A 21,758-nucleotide genomic window follows, 5' to 3' on the forward strand; every position below is an offset into this window, starting at 1 on the left:
TTTATGACTGTCAAAGCACAATTATGTACAAATATATGCCTACCTTTTTCAATCTGGGAGTTAGATTAATATAGCTGTAATTTATTATCAGTTGAATAGCTTCATTGGCAATTTCTTCATCTGGTGACTCCATTGCAATTTTCCAAATGAAATCCATTCCTATTAACTCCAGTTTTTCTACGCTCTACACAAGGAAGAACAACAGTGAAACATGACTAGATTTCTTACACAAGAACCACAGGGACAAAAGTGTTGGAAAAGCACATTTTCATTAAAACTTAAAAATTTTATTTTCCAACATGCTGCCAAACTTTGGCATAGTGCAAAGTTAAACCAACTGCTGCAGATTTGTGTATTTATACATGAAAAAGAATTGTTTACTGGTGGATAAACAAGTTCCAAAGAACAATCTCAGTCAAGCCAACTGAAAAATTAAAAAAATTAAAAGCATGGAGAAATTTAATCTAGAATGGAAAAGTCAACATGGTATCTAAGCACACAATAAACCATCACAAAACCTGCTATGATACTTGGCAAAAAATTCTGCATTTGAAGTAAGTTCTCTGTGATAAAGATCTAAAATGCCTACACAAAACTACTTAACATATAACCATTAATTTAACAAAACCACTGAAGGATCAGAGTTACAAATTATAGTAGGTTGGAATTTAAATATGTTAAGTCTAACTCCCATGGAAAGAAGAAAAATAAAAAATAATTTCAAAAAAGACTCTCCCTGCTAGGGAGAAGAAAAAAATGCACACTAGAATTCATGTTTATTTTAAAAAAATAGTTCAGCCCTTCCTCCTGCAAAGTTTTACAAGCTACAAACCAGCTTCCAGCTTTCCATTGCTGAATTTTAACTGCTGAAGTTGTCAAAATTTTAGCTTCAGAATTTAACAATGTTAGTGCTACAAGGACAATCTGGACCTTAATACAAACATGACCATGTCAAACAGCTGCTACCCAATCCTTGTCTCACCTCCTCCTGTCCCTAAGAGGACACAGGAACAAAGTTGCCAGAGCACACTCACCAGTTGAGTTCCTTGCCTCTTCAGTCGATGGTCACACAGGTTCACATTTTCAAAGAATGTCTTAAATAAACTAAAACCTGAAAGTGAAAAATGGTGCAGATTTTTTAAGCTGGTCAGACTTTGTTTCTTTGTTTAAAAAGTAAAGTTATCAAATACAGGAGATGAACTTTTCCCTCTTTAACTAATAAAGCTCAAAATGATAGACCCCTTTATTGCACTGATTTGTAGAATGGGTTAGATGTTTGATTTGAAGGCTTAGGAAGCAAATTTCTGGTATATTTTTTCTTACCATTCATAGTAATTTCATATGATTCCAGTTTAAGAATTTTCTCTTTGAAGAGCTGTTGCTGCACATCACTCTCCAGATCATGCTGCCCTTTTGTAAACCACTCAAAGCACATCTGTGAATGAAAGGCAGACATAATTTTTACCCCATTGTCACATCAAATATTTTAGTTTTATACAGCAAACTATGTCAGATACCACAGTAACTCATCTTGCAAAAGTTTTATCTACAGCAAGAGGTTCAAAATCTCATCTGCTGGTAGCCTCACATGTTATGGAGGCTGCATTGCAGCTTTATGGTACCTGACAGGCATCTTTCACCTAAATAATGAATGTATCCTTGTGTCTGCACCAACCTCCAGGTACCCCTTTTCAAACCAGCATCTTCAACTCATCTCCCAGCCAATGTCCCTCTTCCAGTCAAATTTTGTCAATTGTTAACAAAAAATGTTAAATGTTTGTCAATGTTAAAAAAGCATCCTGGCCATAAGTGAACTCCTAACAGTGGCTGCTGCAGCCTACACAAAGCATAAAATGCATGACTAGTATGTGTTTGCTACTCACACTCCACATGTCTCAACAAACACACATGCTGCCCATGATCATTAAAATTCCTTCTGCAACCACAGAAACCAACTTTTCAAGTTTCTCTTACCTCTCGGTCCAACTCACAAACATCTTGGCCAGTTACAAGGCATTCCCAGATCTCCCTGGCACGATTCCAGCCCAAATAAAGGGTGGCTTCTTGCAGAAAAAATGCCAAAAATTTTAGATGTGCCTCCAAATACTGAGAAAGAGGAAACAAAACTCAAGCTTAAGACTTTCCTTTATGAAACAAGTACTCTGAGCATTTTTTTTTTGCAAATTTAGTTGTCAAACAGCAGTACACTATGAAAAGCCTGGAAACAGAAACTGTTTGTGAGATTTATTTCTATTTTAAATCTTTGTGGCTACCTTTCTGAAAACAAACACTGAAGTCTCCTTGGATTTGCTCTTACTTTGCTGGTGGTGATATTATTTGACACTAAGTCAAAACTAGCGTGGAAAAAATAATTATCAAAGGATTAGCAACAAACTGCTATTTGTGTGTGTGGCTTCTATGTGCTAATTAGCAAATCTGTTGCAGGTATTAAGAGCTTCACAACACACTCAAGGGTATCATCTCCACCAGGAACTGAAGCTGGTGAAGAAGCTGGAAGCTGCACAGGCTTGGCAACAACAGATCCTAGGATGGGGAGATCTACTTTTTACCAGGTAGAGATTTTGCTAAGGAATTCTGTAATTTTGTGTAACGTTTACACAGCTTTCTTCTCTATAACAACAATGGTACAACAACTTCATATATAAGTAGTAGAGCTAGAAATAACTATTCACCAGTGAATTTCAAAAATGGTAAAGAAGGGAAAGAATTCCAGTACCTCCCGGTAAGTGTATCGGCCATCCACCAGTGTTGCTCCCACCAGCCCTCCTGGGCCTGCCACAGATGCAGCCAAACGGTGACAGGATATTAAGCTTCCTGTCACCAACTTCACTATTTCAAAGTTTTTCTTTAAATCTTGAATAATGCTCTTGGCAATAAAATAAAAGAGAGAAAAGATGGTTTTAAAACGATAGTTAAACATGGATGTGCGTACAGCAATTTGCTCTTCTACAGACACCAGGAGGAGTCATGTACCCCCACTCAGAGTCAGCTGTTCCCCTTCCAAACACCCAACCCCCCTGATGTTGGTGTTTTCAGCATGTGCTGAAACACAAGTGCAGCAGATTGCAAAGTCCCACACCTCCACACAGCCACTCTACAGCACACATGATTGCTGGTAGTTTAGTCTGTTTTCCCAGAGTCAATGTCAATTCAATTACAAAGCTGTTGGTCTAAACATTAGCCATTGTTCATTTCTTAACACAAACATGCCTGTTAATTATTCTACAAAAAGCTGAGAATAAAACAAATTAGTCCTGACACAGCAAACAGATTTATACATACACACACACACTCAAAGGGACAGCACAGCACCTCTACTCCAACAGTTTGTTTATGCTACATCACTGAAGTACTTTTTAAATTGTTTATTAGCTATGTTTTTTTTCTAAATTCAAACTTCCATGTTTGGCTGAGATACACAGACAGAACAATAGCTTCAACAGTCTTGTCAGCATAGAGCCTTACCTTGTCTTGTTTTTGGTAAGTTTGCTTAATGAATGAACGCGTGATTTCGTGGAGCTGACGCAGGGCTGGCACCACCCACACAAACTGAGGATTATTGTGCTGGGACGACTGGTAGCAGGAAAGGTAAAAACAATTACACATGTGGTATGTGCTCAACAACAGATTAACCTTCCTCTCAGACTTCTGGAAGCCTAATGATATCTGTTAAGGCTGCTGTTTCAAAAGAACAGCTACCACCTCTGCTGGCTTCAGGTACTTGTTCCTGCTCTCTTTTCAAACACACTCAAAGTGCTCTTCTTCACTTTCTACAACAAGTTCCTTGATACACACATATGCCATTTTGCTATCCCTATGATGAAGCCCAAAGTGCCAGCTCCTTGCTAGAGAACATGCAAATTAAGTGGCGAAAAAGAGCTCAGTTGCACCAGGGAGAGATGATAACCACCACCTTCCTCAATTAAGGGAGATGAAACAGGTCTAAAAGGGCATAAAAGGGCAAATCCAGTCAAATGACGTTACTTACTGCTAAAGGAAGAGCAACAGAAGAAAGCATTTCAAATACTAGTGAGGCTTAAGAAACAAGAAATTTCTGATTGGTGCTGCAAGCAGCTCCCTGATAGGAAGCAAAGGATACTTAAGCTGCATTTTGAAAGAGATCCTACAAAGAATAACCCTCCTACCTCATTTTTAGAACTGCTCATCACTTTTCTGGGAGGCTTCATTTTCTGTAAAGTTTGACCACACAGACCAGTACTGAGGTTGCTTGTTCAGAGAAGTGATGCCTGGTTTAAATACTGACAACACCCAAATACCACCTACACACTCAGAGAGATTGAAGGAACCTAACCATAACAGAGCTCTCCACTGAAGACTCTCTCACAAATTGGAGGAAGCTGCCTTGACATTACATTCCCTCCCAGTTTATGTCTTCATTTCCCCAATGAAGGGGAATAAGAACACCGTGTATTTTAGAGCTCTGCTGTATATTTACCCCAATCCCTTCTAGTTTACAATCACAGCTTTTGTTAGTGTTTCCCACTGCAGCACCTCTGTAAAAGACCTTGCCAGAATATAATTAAAAGGAATGAGATTAGGAAAGCATAAGAGAAGATCCAAAAGAAAAAAAACCTACAACTTTCACAGACATTGAGAAGCTAAGATTTGAAATTCATATTTATGAACACAAACACACACACACACACAGAAGTGTGATCAGTATCAAGAACCAACATACTATACCTCCTAAACATCTAAAATACTCTACAGATGCTGCAACACAGACAAAACCTGTTTTACCATTAAAGAAATGAACAGTGAAGTACAAGCCTTTTTCTTTATTTACAGCATACTTCAGGCTGAAAAAAAAGACAGGAGCATTCCTGCAGGCCTGAAGAAAAACTGCCTGCTATGTGAACAGTGCAGGAGAGAATATATGCAGTCTTTTAAGCCATGCACATCTCTGCTGCTGCCAGGAAACAGTACAGGCAGCTTTGGGAATGGCTTCTTTATGTTACAGGAAAAGAGTTAAGTATTTTACTAAAACACAAAACTACTATGACTGAAATATTGATTTGCATTTTGAGACTTAATGGTCATGCCAGAACACATGCTTTACTCAAAATAAACTAATCTAGGCTTTCACATGAAAGGGACAGTTAAAATACTGACATACCTTTACAGTGGTTCCATTTGCAAATTCTAACCTTGGGCCCATCCTGGTAGTTTCCCATAAACTGATCACTCCTTGTGCTGAAAATTTGCTTAAAACAAAGGCAAGAGACTTACTATGAGTCTCATGATCAACAAAGTGGCTCACACAAAGCCTACCCCTCTCGAGGACTCCCCAAGGTAAGAACTTACAGATGGGACACACAATTTGTGCATCTTGAAAGAAAAGGGCAACATCGAGGCTAGATAAGATTTCATTTTGGAAAAGATAAAATAATAAACCAACCCTCTTAATATCCTCTATGCATTTGATGATGTAGCTCCTTTTGATTGCCTCTTTCACTGCATAAGCATCACTGAGGATTGTCAGGTGCTCCTCCAAGGCCTGCTGGATAAGACTACACGGTAACGTTGGAAGATGAGCCAGTTCCCAAAGTACCTCCAGAACCTGCAGGAAGAAGAGCAAGGATAGTCAGGACCTAGGAAGTACAGAGGCTACTCTACATTTAATAAATCAAAAATCCAAAGGAAAGCCATCCACTTGCCTTGCCAGTGGTTGTTTCCACTCGTGCTTCTCGGCCAATGCGCCCAATGAGGCTCAGCAGCTTCTGCCTCACTCGGTCACTCTCTGTCTCCCAGCTCTGCACAGCAAAGAAATCAATGTTAGAGCATCCTGGCAGGTTGTTACATCTCAAGTGTACACAAAAATATAACACACAATTGCTTAACTGCAGGAAAATCAAAATACAAACAAGTATGTTTCCACCATAAGTATTTCCTTATTTCTGTTGCTGGGAGTTACAGCACTAATTTGCTCAGCTCTTTTTCAAATACCATTAGGGATTAAATATAATAATAAAATCTCACTTTAAGTCCCTTAGGACTGGCTACCTAATGTACTTAAAATCCAAGTCAATTAGCAATACAGTAGCAGATCAGGCTTCTGGGTTAACATAAAAGTTAGTAGTAAAATTTTACATTTTTATAGAAAATACAAATGTATTCAAGGTATTTGCTTTTCAGTAGGCTGGATGCACAAGTACATCTCATCAATTCTCTTCCTAAGGAATGTAAATTCATGTGAAAACTTACCTTTTGGATTAGAACAAATAAATGATTGAGCTGATCAGAGCTAAACTTCACAGCAGCTGCAGCAATAATGGTGTGTATGTTCTCAATCACAGTGGAGGATTGTCCTGACTGAAAAGGAAGAAAACACAAGAAAGTAGGACTTCAACCCAAACAAGGCAGAGAAAAACCTTCATGTAAGCATTATCCTACTACTCACATTAATGAGTGAGAACAGCAGCTTTTGACATGGTAGAAACACAAGCTCAGAGTAAACTGTCTGTGCCCCTGATTTCCCTGGCTGAGAAGTCTTTGGAAGTAATTCTAAAGCAGGAAACTACAAGTCTGCCATCATTACAGAAGCTTCAAGCTGCTGCAGTGGCAGCAGTACAAACATCACCTTTTCTATTGCTTGGTGAGGTTCACGTGTGAGGTGTTGAATCTTTGAAACTCTTCCAGGCTTTACTCAAAAATGAGCAATACAAAATCTCCTCCCACATGCATGGGAGCACCATGGTAACAACAGCCAGAGAGGGGGAGGAAGTATTGCTTTTTATTAAAGACTAAAAGTGAGGGAGCTAGAATCACATTTCAACTTTGCTAAGCATTAAAGACTTGCTACCATGCCACACAAACTGCAGACCTGACAGTGTTCAATGAGTTTAGTCTAAAATATCAACATTTGCAGTGAGAAGAAAACCATTTCCTGCACTGGAAGATTAGTTTCTTGTCAAAGTTTGCATGTGTCACTTACATAAACACTCAAACCACCTTCCCCACACAATAATAAATTGAATACCCTTAAAGTGAAGGCCAAAAGATGACTTGTCAGTCAATTATATGTCTGTACAGGAAGCTAAATAGGAATTCATACAGTTGGAGCCCACTGTCTTCAAAATCACACTCTGACTTTAAATCCATACCCTCACCCACAAACATTAATATCTTAGTTTGGTCTAGACAAATATTCCTGTCACCTGTTTCAGGCTGACAACCTCTTATGCCAAGTCAAATACTTTTGCAGTCCCTTAACACTTGTTGCAAAGAACTGAACTTCATCACAGGATTTAGCAGCTGTGATGCAAGAAATTGCCAGAACAATAGCTTTTACATGGTAAAGGAAGAAGTAGAATCAAGTCTTTGCATTAATTATACTGTTAAAATCTCAACACCTCCACATTGCAATAGAGATGTATAGATTATTTTAAAAAATCCCTTCATTTGAATGTTTGTTTGTTTGTAAGACAGTCTAAAAGCACCTGCCTAGACTTGATTGCTTACCTGAATTTTCCAAATTTTAGTGAGCTCATCTAAAGATAATTTGCTGCCCAGCAGTTCAATAATTCCCTTTATACGATCACAGTATTGTGCTTGGTCTATATTACCTGTGAAACAAAGAAAGACAACTCAATTAATGTATCTCAAACAGTATTAGATACCTTAAATTTACATAAAAGAACTAATTATTTTAAAGGAGAGAACAAATCTATCTTCATTTGGAAGGTCTTTACTGTTACAGACAAGTATCAGTACAAAGTAAAAGAACAAGGCTGTTTCTATTTTTATTTTGTTTTGCTTCATACATCTGATAGCACTCCTACAGAATGTTACTACTTGAGGAGAGAAACACCTCTTTTCTCTCTTTTTTAGAGGCTAACAATATACCAACTTTGAGTAAAAGAGCCCCAAGTACAGCAGAAGACAGATGTCAGGGTACTAGATGACAGAAGAGGACAGAATTTGCAGGATTTCACTTTATTTTGGAGACAACAAACACCTTGAACTCTTTGGTTAATAGTGCTCATTAAAGTGTATTGAAACGGAGATAGGAGATTTTTAAATTTAAGCCATTCAAAGCATGTGCCAAAAGGCTTTGGGAGAGTTCCTACCTTCCAGAGCAATTGACAGGACTGAATTCTCCACAAGCCAATTCAGCAGTCGGTCTGTGTCTATTGCATTCTTCACTGACTTGGACACAGTGCTGTCTTCTATTAATTTTGTTACCTAAAAATTGCAAAATGTAAGATTTTTACAAAAAATTCCCACCTGCATCTCTCACACACAGAGTGAAATCTATTCAGAAAGGCTCATGATGAAGCTTAAGTGTGAATCCTGCAATATTTTGAGTACAGAATGTGTTTGGGATTTTTTGGTTGGTTGTTTTTTGCAGGGTGTTGGTTTTTTAACTTTTTGATTTTGTTTTTCAATAAGCCAGAAACACCATGTCATCAGTCTCTGATGTAGCAGAATCTTATTCTCAGTCTGACATAGAAAAGCTGGCCTGCAATGCCAGGTATCTTTCTACAGATATGCCAGAAGTAGGTTATCTCAGGCTTCTGCTTGTTCCACTCAAATCAGTGTCCTACTTTTTATCCAATACTGAACTGATACAGGCTTCTCACTCGAGGGAGAAAAAGCACATTTCTGCTAAAATCTTCAAAAGCTGCACTTTTATAAATTCACCACGGATACACAGCATTTATGATTAAGAACCAAACAGCAATGAGGTTTAACATCTTAATATTCTCTTAAATAGAGAAGGAAAAAAGCAGCAAAGATGGATTCTGAAACACTATAGTGTCCACATACAACTGTAATAAATAAAAAATACTATATAAAATACGACAATTATGTAGTGCAATGACCTGATATGAGTGGACTAAGACATTGATATAGGTTTAAGTCCCATTTGGGTTTTTTCTGTTTCCTCTCAGTGAAAGAAGAAAAATGGGATATAGCTCAGGATGCTAGGCATTATCCCAGAGTGAATATTCAATGAATAGCATAGACCACTGCTTATAAATCAATCTAAAATTGCATTTCTTAGAACAGTGCACTTCTCAAACTCTGTCTAACTAGGAAGCCTCGCAGTGGCTACTAATGCTATAAACAACTTCTGTTATATTAACTTGTTTTGGTGTTTATTTTGAACCGAGCTTTTGCTAAAGCAACAGAACTTGCAAGGAGATATTGCGCCATCTCCTTTTTTTAAGGCTGTGGTTTCAGTGGCTTATTAACAACCCATCCTACCCAAACCCATGCTCGTGTGCACACACACAGCCAGACAAAAAGCCAACCTACTTCTTTGAGGGAATTCATTTTTGCACTGAAGTGGGGGGATTTCAACATGCGCAGCAGGATGTCCAGCCGCAAGTCATCGACCGCCGTGACCAGGTCAGGCTGGAAGCGCATACACAGCAGTTTGATCCCAGACAGCAGCTCAGGGATACTCACTAGTCTCTGTTTGAAACAAAACAACAAAAAAGGGACAAACAGAGGTATTGGTATTTTTGCTGTTCTGCTACGGATGTCAGTGACTCACAAAGAGTGGGTTTAGTGACCAAGCAGATTGGTTAATCGAAACACATTACCTGGGACATATGGAAGTATTACTTGTACAGTAGAAATTTTAAGATAATGAAACCTCTGGTTAAAGCTTCAGATTTGGTAAATTACTCTCCTTTGGTTCAACAACCTATGAATACTTTATTGTTTAAAATCAACAATTTATAACTAAGTAAAAAGTCAACACAATTTAATAATACAACTGAATGCCAAATTCAGGGTAATGCAGGAAGTATCCACAAGTTACACAGAAACTTTACTACCAAATTCTCAGAAGCAAACACCTACTGCAACAGTAATATGAATTTAATAGACTGCAAGTCAGTAAATATCTTTGAGTCAGAGAAGTGAGCATTCAGCATGCTGCACAAGGGGACAAACAAAACCAAAAATTTGATAGCAACAGCAGCAAAATACTTAAGAAAGGGTCATAAACCAGATATTTACTGAAAAGGGTATGGAATGGAATTGGATAAATGCATTTTCATTATCTCATTCAGTCAGAATTCAGAACAGGCTGTATTCCTGCCAGTGAGAAGAAAGCTATTGTTCTAATTTACACTGACAGCATTTCCAAGACACGCAGGAAGTTCTTCCTAAATATTTAATATGTAAAACATTACCTTGTCTTTCAAGTCCTTCTCTTCTACATTCTGTACATATTTAATCATTTTATGAATGACTGGATCCAGCATGGGCTAAAGAACGTGAGAAAAGGCATGACAATCATTTTAATGCTTCCTGAAATCAATCGCATTACTCGAAAGACGTGACTGCAGCAAAAGGAAATACTTAGCTGAAAGCCCACCACTACCTCAGAGATAAAGCTACACCTACAACAAAGATAAAGCATCACTACAACAAAGATAAACCTATCCTATAGCTGTGTCCAGGAAACAAAAAAAGCAATTAGAGTAAGAACCCATTTCAGACGGCTGTAATGCAGGTTTGCAAAGAGAGACAGACCAAATGACCTCTAAAAACACATCAGTTATTAGGTGCATGTGCCTCTCTTACTCCCAGGGGCTTCTAAACTACATCCTCTTCAAATAAACTCTTTCAGTCACTCAGGTCAACAGGTTTTGGTGGTGAGGGCAGGAGTGAAGCCTGGAGTACGTTTGCACATAAGAAGAGATCCTGGTGAATTTATTTTGCTGTACCACAATTTCTGCAGTGTAAACTCTCATATCCATGTCCTTGATCTCAGCCAGAAAGTTAAACTGAAAGCAAAATTCATCCTTCAGGCTGGATTCTTTCCCCACATGGCTTCTACTGCTGAAGCTTACTAATAGCAGTGGTAAAGCTTCTCACTGCTGCAGATGTAGATACATGACTACAGATAATTGCTTGGAAAATGAATCTGAATATTGTCTGAGCCCTTTACTCATCACCTCAGCATGCTCAAAATGGTTCTTGTACTTTCTGCAACGTGAGGTTTGAAGGCTTTTCAAATTAGTCACCAGTTTCACACCAACACAGTTGGAAATTAATTTTCAGTCCTCTTACAAGTCATAACAAAGACATTTTACCTGTACTACAGAAGAGTTAAGATACTCTGCACAAACTCCAAATGGTTGAACTAATGCAGAGATTGCCTGAAAAAAAGACAGCAAATATTTAGGTGCATATTTAAGGAATCTTTCCATAGTTAGTAATCTATAGCTTAAAAGGCAAATAAAGGTGAAAAAGTGTAATTTATATTACGTATTTCCAGTCGCTTGCTATGATTGTTTTTGGAGTGCAAGTCCTTTACAACAACACATGGTTTAAGAAAGATTTACTCTATGGCACACAGTAGAGTATGTGCTATATATTATATATGGCACACAGTATGTGTTATATATTTTTGTCTGAAATAAAAAATGCCTTCCCAGTTTTCACTAATCTTGGTCCTCTCATCACTCTGTTCAGTGTTCTCTGACAGATCCTGTTTCAGTTACAGAAATAAACAGACGGAAAGGAACATATCACATTTTGCTTGCTCTCTACAGCAATCAAAAGTGTGAATGCAAAATTTAAGGTTAAAGCCATATGGCAAATTTCTTTCCCAAAGCAATACGTGGGAGAAAGCTTTTGTAAATGTGTCATACACATGTCAAGATCTCTTCAATGCATGATTTTAAAGTGGTATCTATCGTCAAGAAATTAAATGTATAAGAGCATTTGTTTGCCAATAAATACCATCAAAATCAGTTTCTTTTCACACTGGATCAAGAATTGTGGAACTGAGTGTGCAGCAGTGCAATCCAAGGCCCAAACTAGGTGACAATGACCCCGATTTCCTTCCTAAGCAAGCTGTTATTAATCATTAAACAAAGTCAAGTCAAAGTTTCCATTACAGAACTGGCATGTAAATCAAGGTTTTCCTTATTCTTCTGTCAAGCTCACATATGAACTTATCTCTATATAAAGCAGAAAATATCAATACCCAAAGAAAAGATGTTGAATTCCCTCCAAGTGGCATGTCACTGGAAGCAGACTGATTTTACACTGGGGGACAAGGTTCCAGATGACATAATTTTCCTTTAGCCTCCTCATGCTCCAAAGCTTGAAAGAATTGGAAGTCTCCTGAATATAGGCTAGGAAGCTAAAACTAACCAAGCTAGACTTCAGCACCAAAAATAGCTTAGCTCTGTTGAACCAGTCAGTTTTAAGACACTGCTCTTGAGTTGTTTAGGATTAGACACTGTCTGTCTTCCTAAGGATTTTTTTCTTTGAACAGTGATTTCTGTAATAAATGACAGAAGTCAATTCACTTGCAGTTAAATGCAGCTATGGGTGCAGTAAACAGAAAACCAGGGACATACTGGTGAACATACAACAAAACTACTTTGATTGATGTCTAACCAGAAGGCTGAATGCTAGCAGAAAGGTACACTAATTTCTCTCCTTCTCTGGGAAGTCTTAATTGCTCTTCAGTCAGGATTCTTATGTACAACCTCATCTGACCTTCAGCCTGACAGCACTTCTCCAGGGCTCTGTGGGAGTGTTGCTCTGGTACCAAAGAAAAGGTAAAAGCACTGCCAAAAGGGACACTGCTAGTTCTACATGAAAGGTAAAATGGAAAGGGAGAAGTCTCATGACAGGAGATGGACTTACCCCAAGTTCAATATCTTCAGAATTGAGTTTGGACTGAATTGCTGAAAATCCACCCAACTCTGCAAACTGAAATAAAATAATCAGTATTACACAGTGAACTACAGTATTTTATTTTTAAAATAAGAGATTATAGAAAACACTCCACTGACAGTTCCTGAGGTGCCAACAAGTGTCCTTTACCATGGAACACCACATCCAAACAAAGCTTTATATTTTCTTGGGAATGCAGAGGCACACTGCGGAATGCAATGCAATTATACATGGCAGCAGGGTTTAAGCATCAAGCTAGAAACACTGTCCTGAGCAAAAATGGACAGAGGTAAGAAAGGCAGACCACAAACAGCAACAGCTGACTGGACTGGCCCTTCTGCTTAGGGGACCTTTGATTGCAGTCTCACCTGGGCTCTCAAATTCCTCCAGTCACAGATGCCATGTTAGGGTAAAGGTGCTCAAGGGAGAAGGCAGCAACTCAACAAGCTACATTTTACAAGGCAGGATTAAAATCTCAAACTAATTTTTTTGAGGTTGCCTGAAAAGTGAGGAGTGATTTCCGAAGACCAATGGATTCAAGTGATAAACAGCAATTCTGGTTTACATTTACCTACCCTGTTTACCAGATCCACCAGCCAGCCATGAGGTTCCTTGAACAATAAGAACAGGAACAAATTAGCAGCTGCAACATCAATGCTAAACATTTGTCTTCTAAAACAGACATTTGGGCAGACACATTCAGCCTCTTAACTCACACCTCAAATGGATGCACCATTACACAAATAAAGCAGTGTTTGTAACAGTTCCTGTATTAAGTGTAGCTGGAGCTCTGGTTGGTTCTCATGAGCATCATCCCGTTTTGGACTCTGCCTGACATCACTGCCCATGTGCTGTGGCAACAGATCACATTGTGGCTGCTGACTCACAGGCAACTGTATTTATAGCACTGTAGCAGTGTGGAACATTACTTTCCCAAAGCAGCGGATGCAGAATTTTCTTTCTACAGCCACAAACTTGTTTCCTGAAGGAGAAATCAACTCCACTGATGCTGTTTGGACCCACCCATCTGGAACAACTGTGACAAGACAGTGCAAACCTCAAAAAACTGCCTCCTTGCCAGTGTGTTTGAGTTGAAGATATTTTATCCTTGGCTGTCAGAAAAGCCCGAGTTCTCTACTAGAACTGGACACTTGGAGTTATCCTGGTCATTTCACTCTCAAGAACCAAACAGATGTCAGTCCTTAAATACACAGATCCACCTGTTGTGTGCTTCATGTGTAAAGCAAAACACAGATTGCTCTGCTACTTTAGACATGAAAGTTCACCCATTTCTAAATGTAGCCTCTAACAGAGAATTGGAACAATTTGAGACCACAAATTAATGTCTACAGATGAACATACACTCCACATCTATTTGCAGTTATTCTTGGTGACGTATTTAAACTTTGTCTTACAAAAAATAATCTTATCTGAGACAAAGACATCCACCCTAAAATTAGTTTTTAGGGCACGGCCATGCTTACCTTCTGAAAAGTGGATATGGGTGAGACAGCATGCATGTTCCCCTCTCCAAAGACTTCTGCCCAGTTTCTCTGGCACACCTTCATTCGATTCTTGAAATGATATTCATTGTCGGGATTAAATGCCTTCAAAGAAAAGCCCATGGCAATGAACAGGTGCCTTATGCCAGCTTCAAAACTTATCTTGATAATATTTAACCATTTCAGCTGAGCATTCTCCTGGCTGACAGTTAAAGATCTAGCAAAAAAATAAAGCTGAATACAAGCCCCCTGCTCCTGTCTCTCAGTTCTCAACATATAAAGCATTTTGAAGCCTTTATTCTGTACAGACAATTATCCAATAACCGTGTGAGCCAGAGGTCCATAAAACAGAGACGTGAACTCAAAATAAACAGCAAAAGTGACAAAAATATATATTTTTTAAACTGCTAGTTTTCAGAAGTTTTTAACAGCATCCACTCCTTTGAATTGCATACTGGATGTAAAATATCTGCAGCAAGCAATGGCTGCAGATTTTAAGACAATGAACTACAACATAAACAGTTGAAGAAAGCATCAGCTGCATAAATACAAAATGCCAAATACCCAGATATTAGAAACTGCATCAGAGGGTCAAGTACCATTGTAAGCACACCAAGCAGGCCCACGGGGATAGGATCTTGTTTTACTCTCTCTGCAACCAGGTCCACCAGCAGCATGAGCATGTTGTAGATCCCTTCATGGATTTCAGTTCCCCACTTGTGAACAGCACTGGATGTCAACAGCTAACAAGGAAAAAAAAAGGAACTTTTTAAAAGTTGGAGCACAATCACAAACAAGGACAAATTTATCAACTCCTGAGACTGTTTTTTCAGAATAAATGTTTCCTTGGAATGCAATCATCACTGTCTGGTGTATTTCTCAGATGTTCTTTCTGCACTAATGGCTTAAGAGTTAACTCAATTTGTAATTTCGTGGAAGAACACCTTAAATCACAGTTTATGACAGAAAATAAAATCTATCAAAGTGTTTTCCACTTGCATGCACTAGGAGAGATCGTAACCTTTGCAAAGAACAGCTACTATGAAATGAATCTGTTTGCAGATTGAACACACAACTATTAAATCTTGAAACAGGCAGCCATAAAGCTGCACTGATTCAGCTGAGGTAACCATTTACCAATTCACACTTTTTGAGCAGCTTCTATTGGAAAGTAAAGCACATGTACCAAGAGAAAGAGGTATTTAATGCTGCTCCCACCTACTGAAACATGTTCTTTAAATCTGGTTTCATAGTTGTTTATAAAGGAAACTTGACTACCATCTGCAAATTTAATTTAATTTCTGCTGTGTCTGAACAGAAGCAGATAAAAGACTTAATAGTTTAAATGCAATCACTTTTTGTACCATTAATAGAGTTTCTTGTAAATATTTCAGCAAATTGTAATTCAGCACATCCTGAACTTAGATTTCTACAGATTATCCTTCTGGAGGAACAATCTACATTGTTTATTTCATATGCAAAAACCACAAAGTGATATAAAACTATTGTATGTAAGATCAGTACTCTGATAATTAAATGAAAAAAAAAATCCCTTAAATTTCTGCCTTCTTAAATGAAGTTATATTCTCAGTATTTTAACACTAGGACAAAGTAACTTTTTAAAGGGTATGTATGTGTTTTTATAGATATTGTCTAAATACTGGGCAGGAAATTTAGGCAGTACCTAAAGTGGATGGAATAGTGGGAAGTCAATTAGTTTGGGAAGCTCTATAGAGCAAATTCACAACAGCCCAGAGAAACACAGGGCATTGAGAACTGAGGTGAAAGACAAAATTCTGAATGGATTATGAAAAGAATTTAGCAACCCTCTGAAGAAATAACAGAAACAATAGTTAATGAAAATCTGACATGAACTTGCCACCAGTGGCCATATCCAAGGGTCTTTAAACCTCTCTTTGGGCTCTGTGCTCTTCATTTAAGAGGAGAAAAAAAACCAAAAAAAAACAACAACAAAAAAAAACCACGCTAAGTGCTGAAGTTGGCCAGAGTTACAGAATTGGGAACTTGTATGATTTAAATTTAATTTCTATGATTTTAATCTAGGAAAATATTTTGAGTGTGATTTTAATCTAACAACCCATTCAGTATTTGCCTGAAGTCTGGATTACAAAACACTATTTCCACCATAAACAACACAAAGAAACATTGAACTGGCCTACTGTACCTACTTACCTTTTTAAATGCTTCAGGCATGCATCTGTCCATAAACCTCTTGCAATTCTCATCAGAATCAGAAAGACCTTTACAGAAAAGAGAGTGCTATTTAACAGTATTTTTAAAAATTTACTTTTTAAGATGATCTCAGAGACCTTGCTGCAAATTTGAGGTAACACCAACCCAAACTAGCAGTAGTAAAAGTGCTACTGTTCTTTCATAATTAGCATGCTTTTAAAGCCACAAAAAGCATGACTTGAGAGAACCTGCCTTTCAGAACTAAGAATTAATTTCCCAATACCTTTTACAGGTTTTTCAAGCATTATTAGCACTATAAGTAACTTGCAAACTTCAGAGTTTACAATTCATCCTACTGATGCTTCACAACCTCGCACCAAAACTAAAGCACACCCTTTTAACACAGATTGGAAACAGAGAAGCAAACCAGAACCACTTAACTTCTATTCTTCCAAGAGATTACAACATTCCTTTAGTCTGCCATCAGGCATGACTGAAAATCTATCTTGTACTCTCATTGTACACCAGTTTTTGGGTGTGGTGCCTCCATAACACTCTTAGCCCCAGCCAGAGTACTGAATAAGAAGAGTCAAAATCAGATCTCGTGCAATATAAGCACTTCACCAGGGAAAAGCAACCACTTATACAAGAATGGTACAGCAGGAATTGAGATGACAGCTTGCTTTTATGCATGGAAAATACCAAGGACAAGGAAAAAAAAAAAAGAGTCAGTAATTTAGCTCTGAAAAGATGTAATTCCCACAATTATTCGAACATAAATAAACATGTGTGCCACTTTTTTCAAAAAACTTAAGTAAACAAATGACTTTAAAGAGAAAGAAAAAGAGATCAATGATGTTTTCACAGCATTGGGTAGAACAGTTCACTGCTAAACACTTTCCCAGAGATGTGATTGTTGTGTAGGGTGCAAGCAAACAGCAGCAAGATTAAAGTGAAACACCCAGCTGCCCAACATTCTGTCTGTGACACCCTCTGAACAGATAATCTGTGCAACTGTGAAAGGGAACTTACCCAGTCTGGCCAGGTAGGTGGATGCAATTAGGCACTTGCCTAGAGACTCCTCCCTCTTGTAGGGTATGGACCAGTGGTCTGTCAAAACTCTGCTCTCCAGCTCATACAAGTTGGTTGTTGGAAACTCAATCCCTTCACCAGAGCAATTCCCATTCTCATCATTTTTCTGCAGGTGGAAAAAAAAAGTTCAAGCGAAACAGTTTCCTAAACACATTAAAGGGTTTAGAAAAGGCAGCTGTGCTTGTAACAAGCATGTCAAATTCTCAACCCTGAGGCTGCTTGTGTTTTTCAAAGTAGAATTGAATATTTCAATTTGAAGGGATTACATACCTGGATGTATTTCATGGAGGTGATAACTACCATGTTTACATAACTAATTGCTAACTAATTGCCTATTTAAGCAGCAAATCTTGTTCCATAGCATATCAGATCCTAGAGCCAGGTGATAAGTACTTCCAGTCCCTGGGAGACTGTAGAGTACAAATTTTGATCTCCATAGATCTGCACATTAATCCTCTGTTCAACAGCTCCTGTAGAATATGGGAATAGTTTACTCTAAGGGAAGTCCATTTCACCCCATCACACTAGAAATACAGGATACTGTTTCAGTACATCAAGATTTTCTTTTACTAACTAATAATCTAAAGAAAAACCTACATCAAATATAGTTGTCCAACAAGGTAATGTAATTATCCTTCTCCTGAAGTCATAATGAGTTACTGACAAATATCCTGGAAGGTAAGAGGGAAAAGGCAAGCAGGTGACTGCAACTAAGCATTACAGGTTTCCTTGCTAGTGGCACTAAAGAGCAGCTATTTCTGTGTACAGGACATAGAATTACCCCCTGCTCTCCACTATATGCCATATGAGGTAACTGCCTCAGCAGCAGCAAAGAAAGAGTAGACAAGTTATTCATTTATTTTCTTTTGTTTATTTTTTAACCTCCCAGAGATGCCAGGTACCCGAAGTGTCAAAGAGTTCACATGGACTGCCATTCCCTGCCTCCACAACAGCAGGCAAAGCCAAGCAGGCAAAGCCAGCAGGAGAAAGGACAGAATGTCTGGAGCAGGCCTGGCAGCGAGCAGGAGCCACTGTCAGAGACAGTGGAAAACAAGAGCAGTGATGGTAACAAGATCCCACTGAGAAAGAAGCCAGGGACACGGAGGGAGGAAGGACAAGCAGGAAACACATTCGAAAGTAAAAACCAGACAGTGTCAGGAAAGTGAATGGAACAACCAGAAAGGAATAAACCAAAAGAAAGAACTGAATTCTGGAGGAGATGTATACCAAGAACAAAATCAATGCATGCACACAAGTGTGCTTCCAGCTCTCTCACTGCATTTGCTATTTGTAGGATTAGATCTGTTTTTAAAAAGTAAATGTGTCATTCACCTTCATAATGGTTCAAAACTATTAAGCCAGGGAACAGCAATTGTGCAGAGCTTAACCTTTAAAGTTCACGGGCAGCACGTAGGCTGGACTTGCTAACATTCTGGAGAGCAACAGGACAATTTATAGGAGCAGAACACTGCTTAGAAAAAAACACATATTGCTGTTTGGGAAATAAAGTGCTGCCTTTCTTCAACCCCCTACTAAACACTGTGCTCATTTTGTCTTTATGGGAGGTTGTACTTTAGCAGACCTGAATATCAGCTTCAGAAATTGTGGTCACCTGATCCAGTACTGTGCATGGAAGCTTGATGTAATTCCCACCTAGCAATCACGCCCTGCTTAAATACTTCAGGTTTTGGAGAAGGGTTGTTTGAAGGTCTACATGTAAAGACACTGAAATTATTTAGAAGAATTTTGTAGAAATTCAACTGTTAATTATACAGCTTCTGTAAAGAACACCCATGCAGAAAAGAAAACCATTTCCTACAGAAAACAAGTGTGCAGTTATAAAGTGCTCACAGTAACAGAGCAGGAATGAACTTTTAGTATAATAAAGACAGGCTGAGTGTAACTTAAACACCCAATTGCTGGGCGTTCAAGGACTACAGTTCAGCCTCCACTTGTAGCTAAGGAAAGCAACATTTCAACAAATGTTACAGACACAGAGCAACAGTTGCTTCATTTCACTGGAGGAAAGTGTCCACCTTAAATAAACGCAGGGACAGCAACTGGTATCTAAAGAGGTGCAGAACAGCAATGCAGACCTTCAACTGCAGATGAAAAACTCCACTTCTTGTTCTGCTTTCCCATCTGCATCCCAGCAATGCTGCTCATTAATTGCCTGCTTCCACACAAGTGATTGTCAGGGTCCATGACACACAAATTCATATGGAAAGTGAAATAATACATGATCTTCACTGTACATTCAGCTCCCACATTCTCCTAAATTATGCTTAGAAAACATCTGGACTATTGCTAGATTGAGTCTACCAACAGTGCAGTGAAAAGATGGCTTTACACAAAAAATGAGTGTGGTATTTGGAATATTGCCCTAATAGTAATGGGAGCTATTTGCATTGAAGGAGCATGCTTTTGGCACTTTCCAGGAATTAGAGGCAATGAGGCTGCTTGCTTGACAGTGCTCTGCTACTAAAACCATGTGCAGAAAGTATCAAGTTCATGTGTTAATTTTAGAACACATCACATCCACATAGCTTCACAGCTACTGTGAAACCTGTGACAGTCTCAAATACACAGCCAGACAGTTTAAAACCCAAATTCCCCTCCAAACCATTAATAAATCTAACACTCTGCATTTCTGGGAGATTACAGCTATGTTCATATTATATTAGTGGAGACTGAGTTGTGTTTCTTAAACCAAATCCACTAGAAGAAACAGTCTCTTTAAAGACTTACTGCTGCTCTTTCATAATTAGTGTCTTTCTGCACATGAAAAAGCCCAAACTGTTCACCACCCAATTTTTAAATCAATTTTGGCACTGATCTTTAAAGTGAGGGATTTATTAGCAGCAGCTGCTGCAGCAAGGTGAAACGTCAGCTCAGTTCTTGCATCATCTTATGCTGGCTGGAGATCTGCACACAGATCTCACAGCCTGGAGAATTCACTTCTCCGCTGACACTCACAAATGCAACACAGCCCTGAACACGTACCCACAATTAATGCTCTGTAACTGAGGAGCTCAGGAACTGTCACTGCAAACTCTACTCACAAAGGTCCATGAAGGAAATACAAGATTTTGAAGAAAAATTATGGTATATGAGAAAGTAAATAGGATACAAGGCCATGTCAGTTTCCCAAAAAGTGATTTGCTCAATCTTGGCTTTGGGGAACTAACTATGGGGTTTGTTTGCTTGTTTATAAATAAATACATATAAAGATCTATCTCCCTCCCTTCAAATAGGTGACTTCAGAATGGTGCCTGCCAGTTGATGATGATCTGCATCAGACTCTGCAATTCTGGCTGAACAGACTTAGCACTGGACTGGCCCCCAACATGATAAGGATTTGTAAAGATTTTCTTCCATGGAATAGCAAAAAGCCAAAAAACACCCAACCCTACTCCTGGTAACCAATGGGTCATCCAAAGAGAAACTGTCTAAAAGGCCATTACAGTCACTCTTTTCTGCAGCAGGAAGCCACAGTGCACATCATAAATCTGTGGCTATTTCTGCAGCTGAAATAGTGAGACCAACAAACTTCTGCTGACAAACCTTTAATATGGTTTTCCATGCCTTCTGATATATCTCTTTTTGCACAAAAGCCCTGAAGATCCCCTTGTTTTAACAGTCTTGGCTCTTCTGGCTTATTTTCAAGGTGTGAAAATGCAGTTATGGCTAAACACACACACAGGCTCCCAGGAGAAATACCCTCACAGGAACAGGCTCAAGCACTGATTCAAGATTCCCTCTCTGGGGACCTGGCACCTCCCAGATTTGCTTGCAAGGCTGAATAAACAAAAAATTGTTCAACATCTGATCAATAAAGCATTGCTTAAATCTGTAGCATAAAAGCTTCTACAGAAGAGTAACACAGAACAAAGATTAACACAGAAACCGAAATATGAATTAACTTTAATTGCCAAAAGGTCACAGTTTAAAGCTTCAAAATGTACTCATGCAGTATTCAGCTAATTAACTCATCAAACACTGTTTAACTAAAGCCACTGACAGCTTCCATACCAGTCACTTGACATAAAATAACAAGGAGTTTAAGACTTGTTTTGATTCTAATTGGCAGCTTTAGTAATGAAATTACAGTCAATTCATAATTAGTTAATTTGATTTTGATAGGAGGCTACCAACAGAATCTATTATCACCTTAACTAAATCACACTATGTGCTCTTGAATCCAGTATAACTTAGGAAAGAAAACCCCAAAGTCTTGTTTCTTTCAACAAGCAACAGGACCAGACTTTCTAAGAA

General features: G+C 38.5%; 1 protein-coding gene across 5 annotated transcripts in view; it reads right to left on the reverse strand.

Annotated features, from left to right (window-relative positions):
* Window positions 1–21,758, reverse strand: part of USP24 (ubiquitin specific peptidase 24) — a 61,717-nt gene that overhangs the window by 31,580 nt on the left and 8,379 nt on the right. For all 5 annotated transcript variants that reach the window (XR_005627670.1, XR_005627669.1, XR_005627668.1 and 2 more), the window contains exons 2-21: window positions 17,424–17,589; window positions 16,392–16,459; window positions 14,798–14,941; window positions 14,181–14,303; window positions 13,272–13,307; window positions 12,667–12,732; window positions 11,097–11,162; window positions 10,191–10,265; window positions 9,304–9,462; window positions 8,112–8,226; window positions 7,504–7,607; window positions 6,247–6,354; window positions 5,700–5,795; window positions 5,441–5,602; window positions 3,487–3,594; window positions 2,738–2,887; window positions 1,975–2,106; window positions 1,324–1,435; window positions 1,035–1,111; window positions 44–184 (exon numbers count right to left, since the gene is read on the reverse strand). Coding sequence is in view for 2 of the 5 variants with exons in the window: in XM_039711340.1 (XP_039567274.1) it covers window positions 44–184; window positions 1,035–1,111; window positions 1,324–1,435; window positions 1,975–2,106; window positions 2,738–2,887; window positions 3,487–3,594; window positions 5,441–5,602; window positions 5,700–5,795; window positions 6,247–6,354; window positions 7,504–7,607; window positions 8,112–8,226; window positions 9,304–9,462; window positions 10,191–10,265; window positions 11,097–11,162; window positions 12,667–12,732; window positions 13,272–13,307; window positions 14,181–14,303; window positions 14,798–14,941; window positions 16,392–16,459; window positions 17,424–17,589 (2,208 nt within the window). In the remaining 3 variants the exon portion in view is untranslated. The remainder of the gene's footprint in view (window positions 1–43; window positions 185–1,034; window positions 1,112–1,323; window positions 1,436–1,974; window positions 2,107–2,737; window positions 2,888–3,486; window positions 3,595–5,440; window positions 5,603–5,699; window positions 5,796–6,246; window positions 6,355–7,503; window positions 7,608–8,111; window positions 8,227–9,303; window positions 9,463–10,190; window positions 10,266–11,096; window positions 11,163–12,666; window positions 12,733–13,271; window positions 13,308–14,180; window positions 14,304–14,797; window positions 14,942–16,391; window positions 16,460–17,423; window positions 17,590–21,758) is intronic.

Source organism: Passer montanus, unplaced genomic scaffold (genome assembly GCF_014805655.1).
Source record: "Passer montanus isolate IOZ18808 unplaced genomic scaffold, ASM1480565v1 scaffold25, whole genome shotgun sequence".
In the NCBI taxonomy this organism is placed as follows: domain Eukaryota; kingdom Metazoa; phylum Chordata; class Aves; order Passeriformes; family Passeridae; genus Passer; species Passer montanus.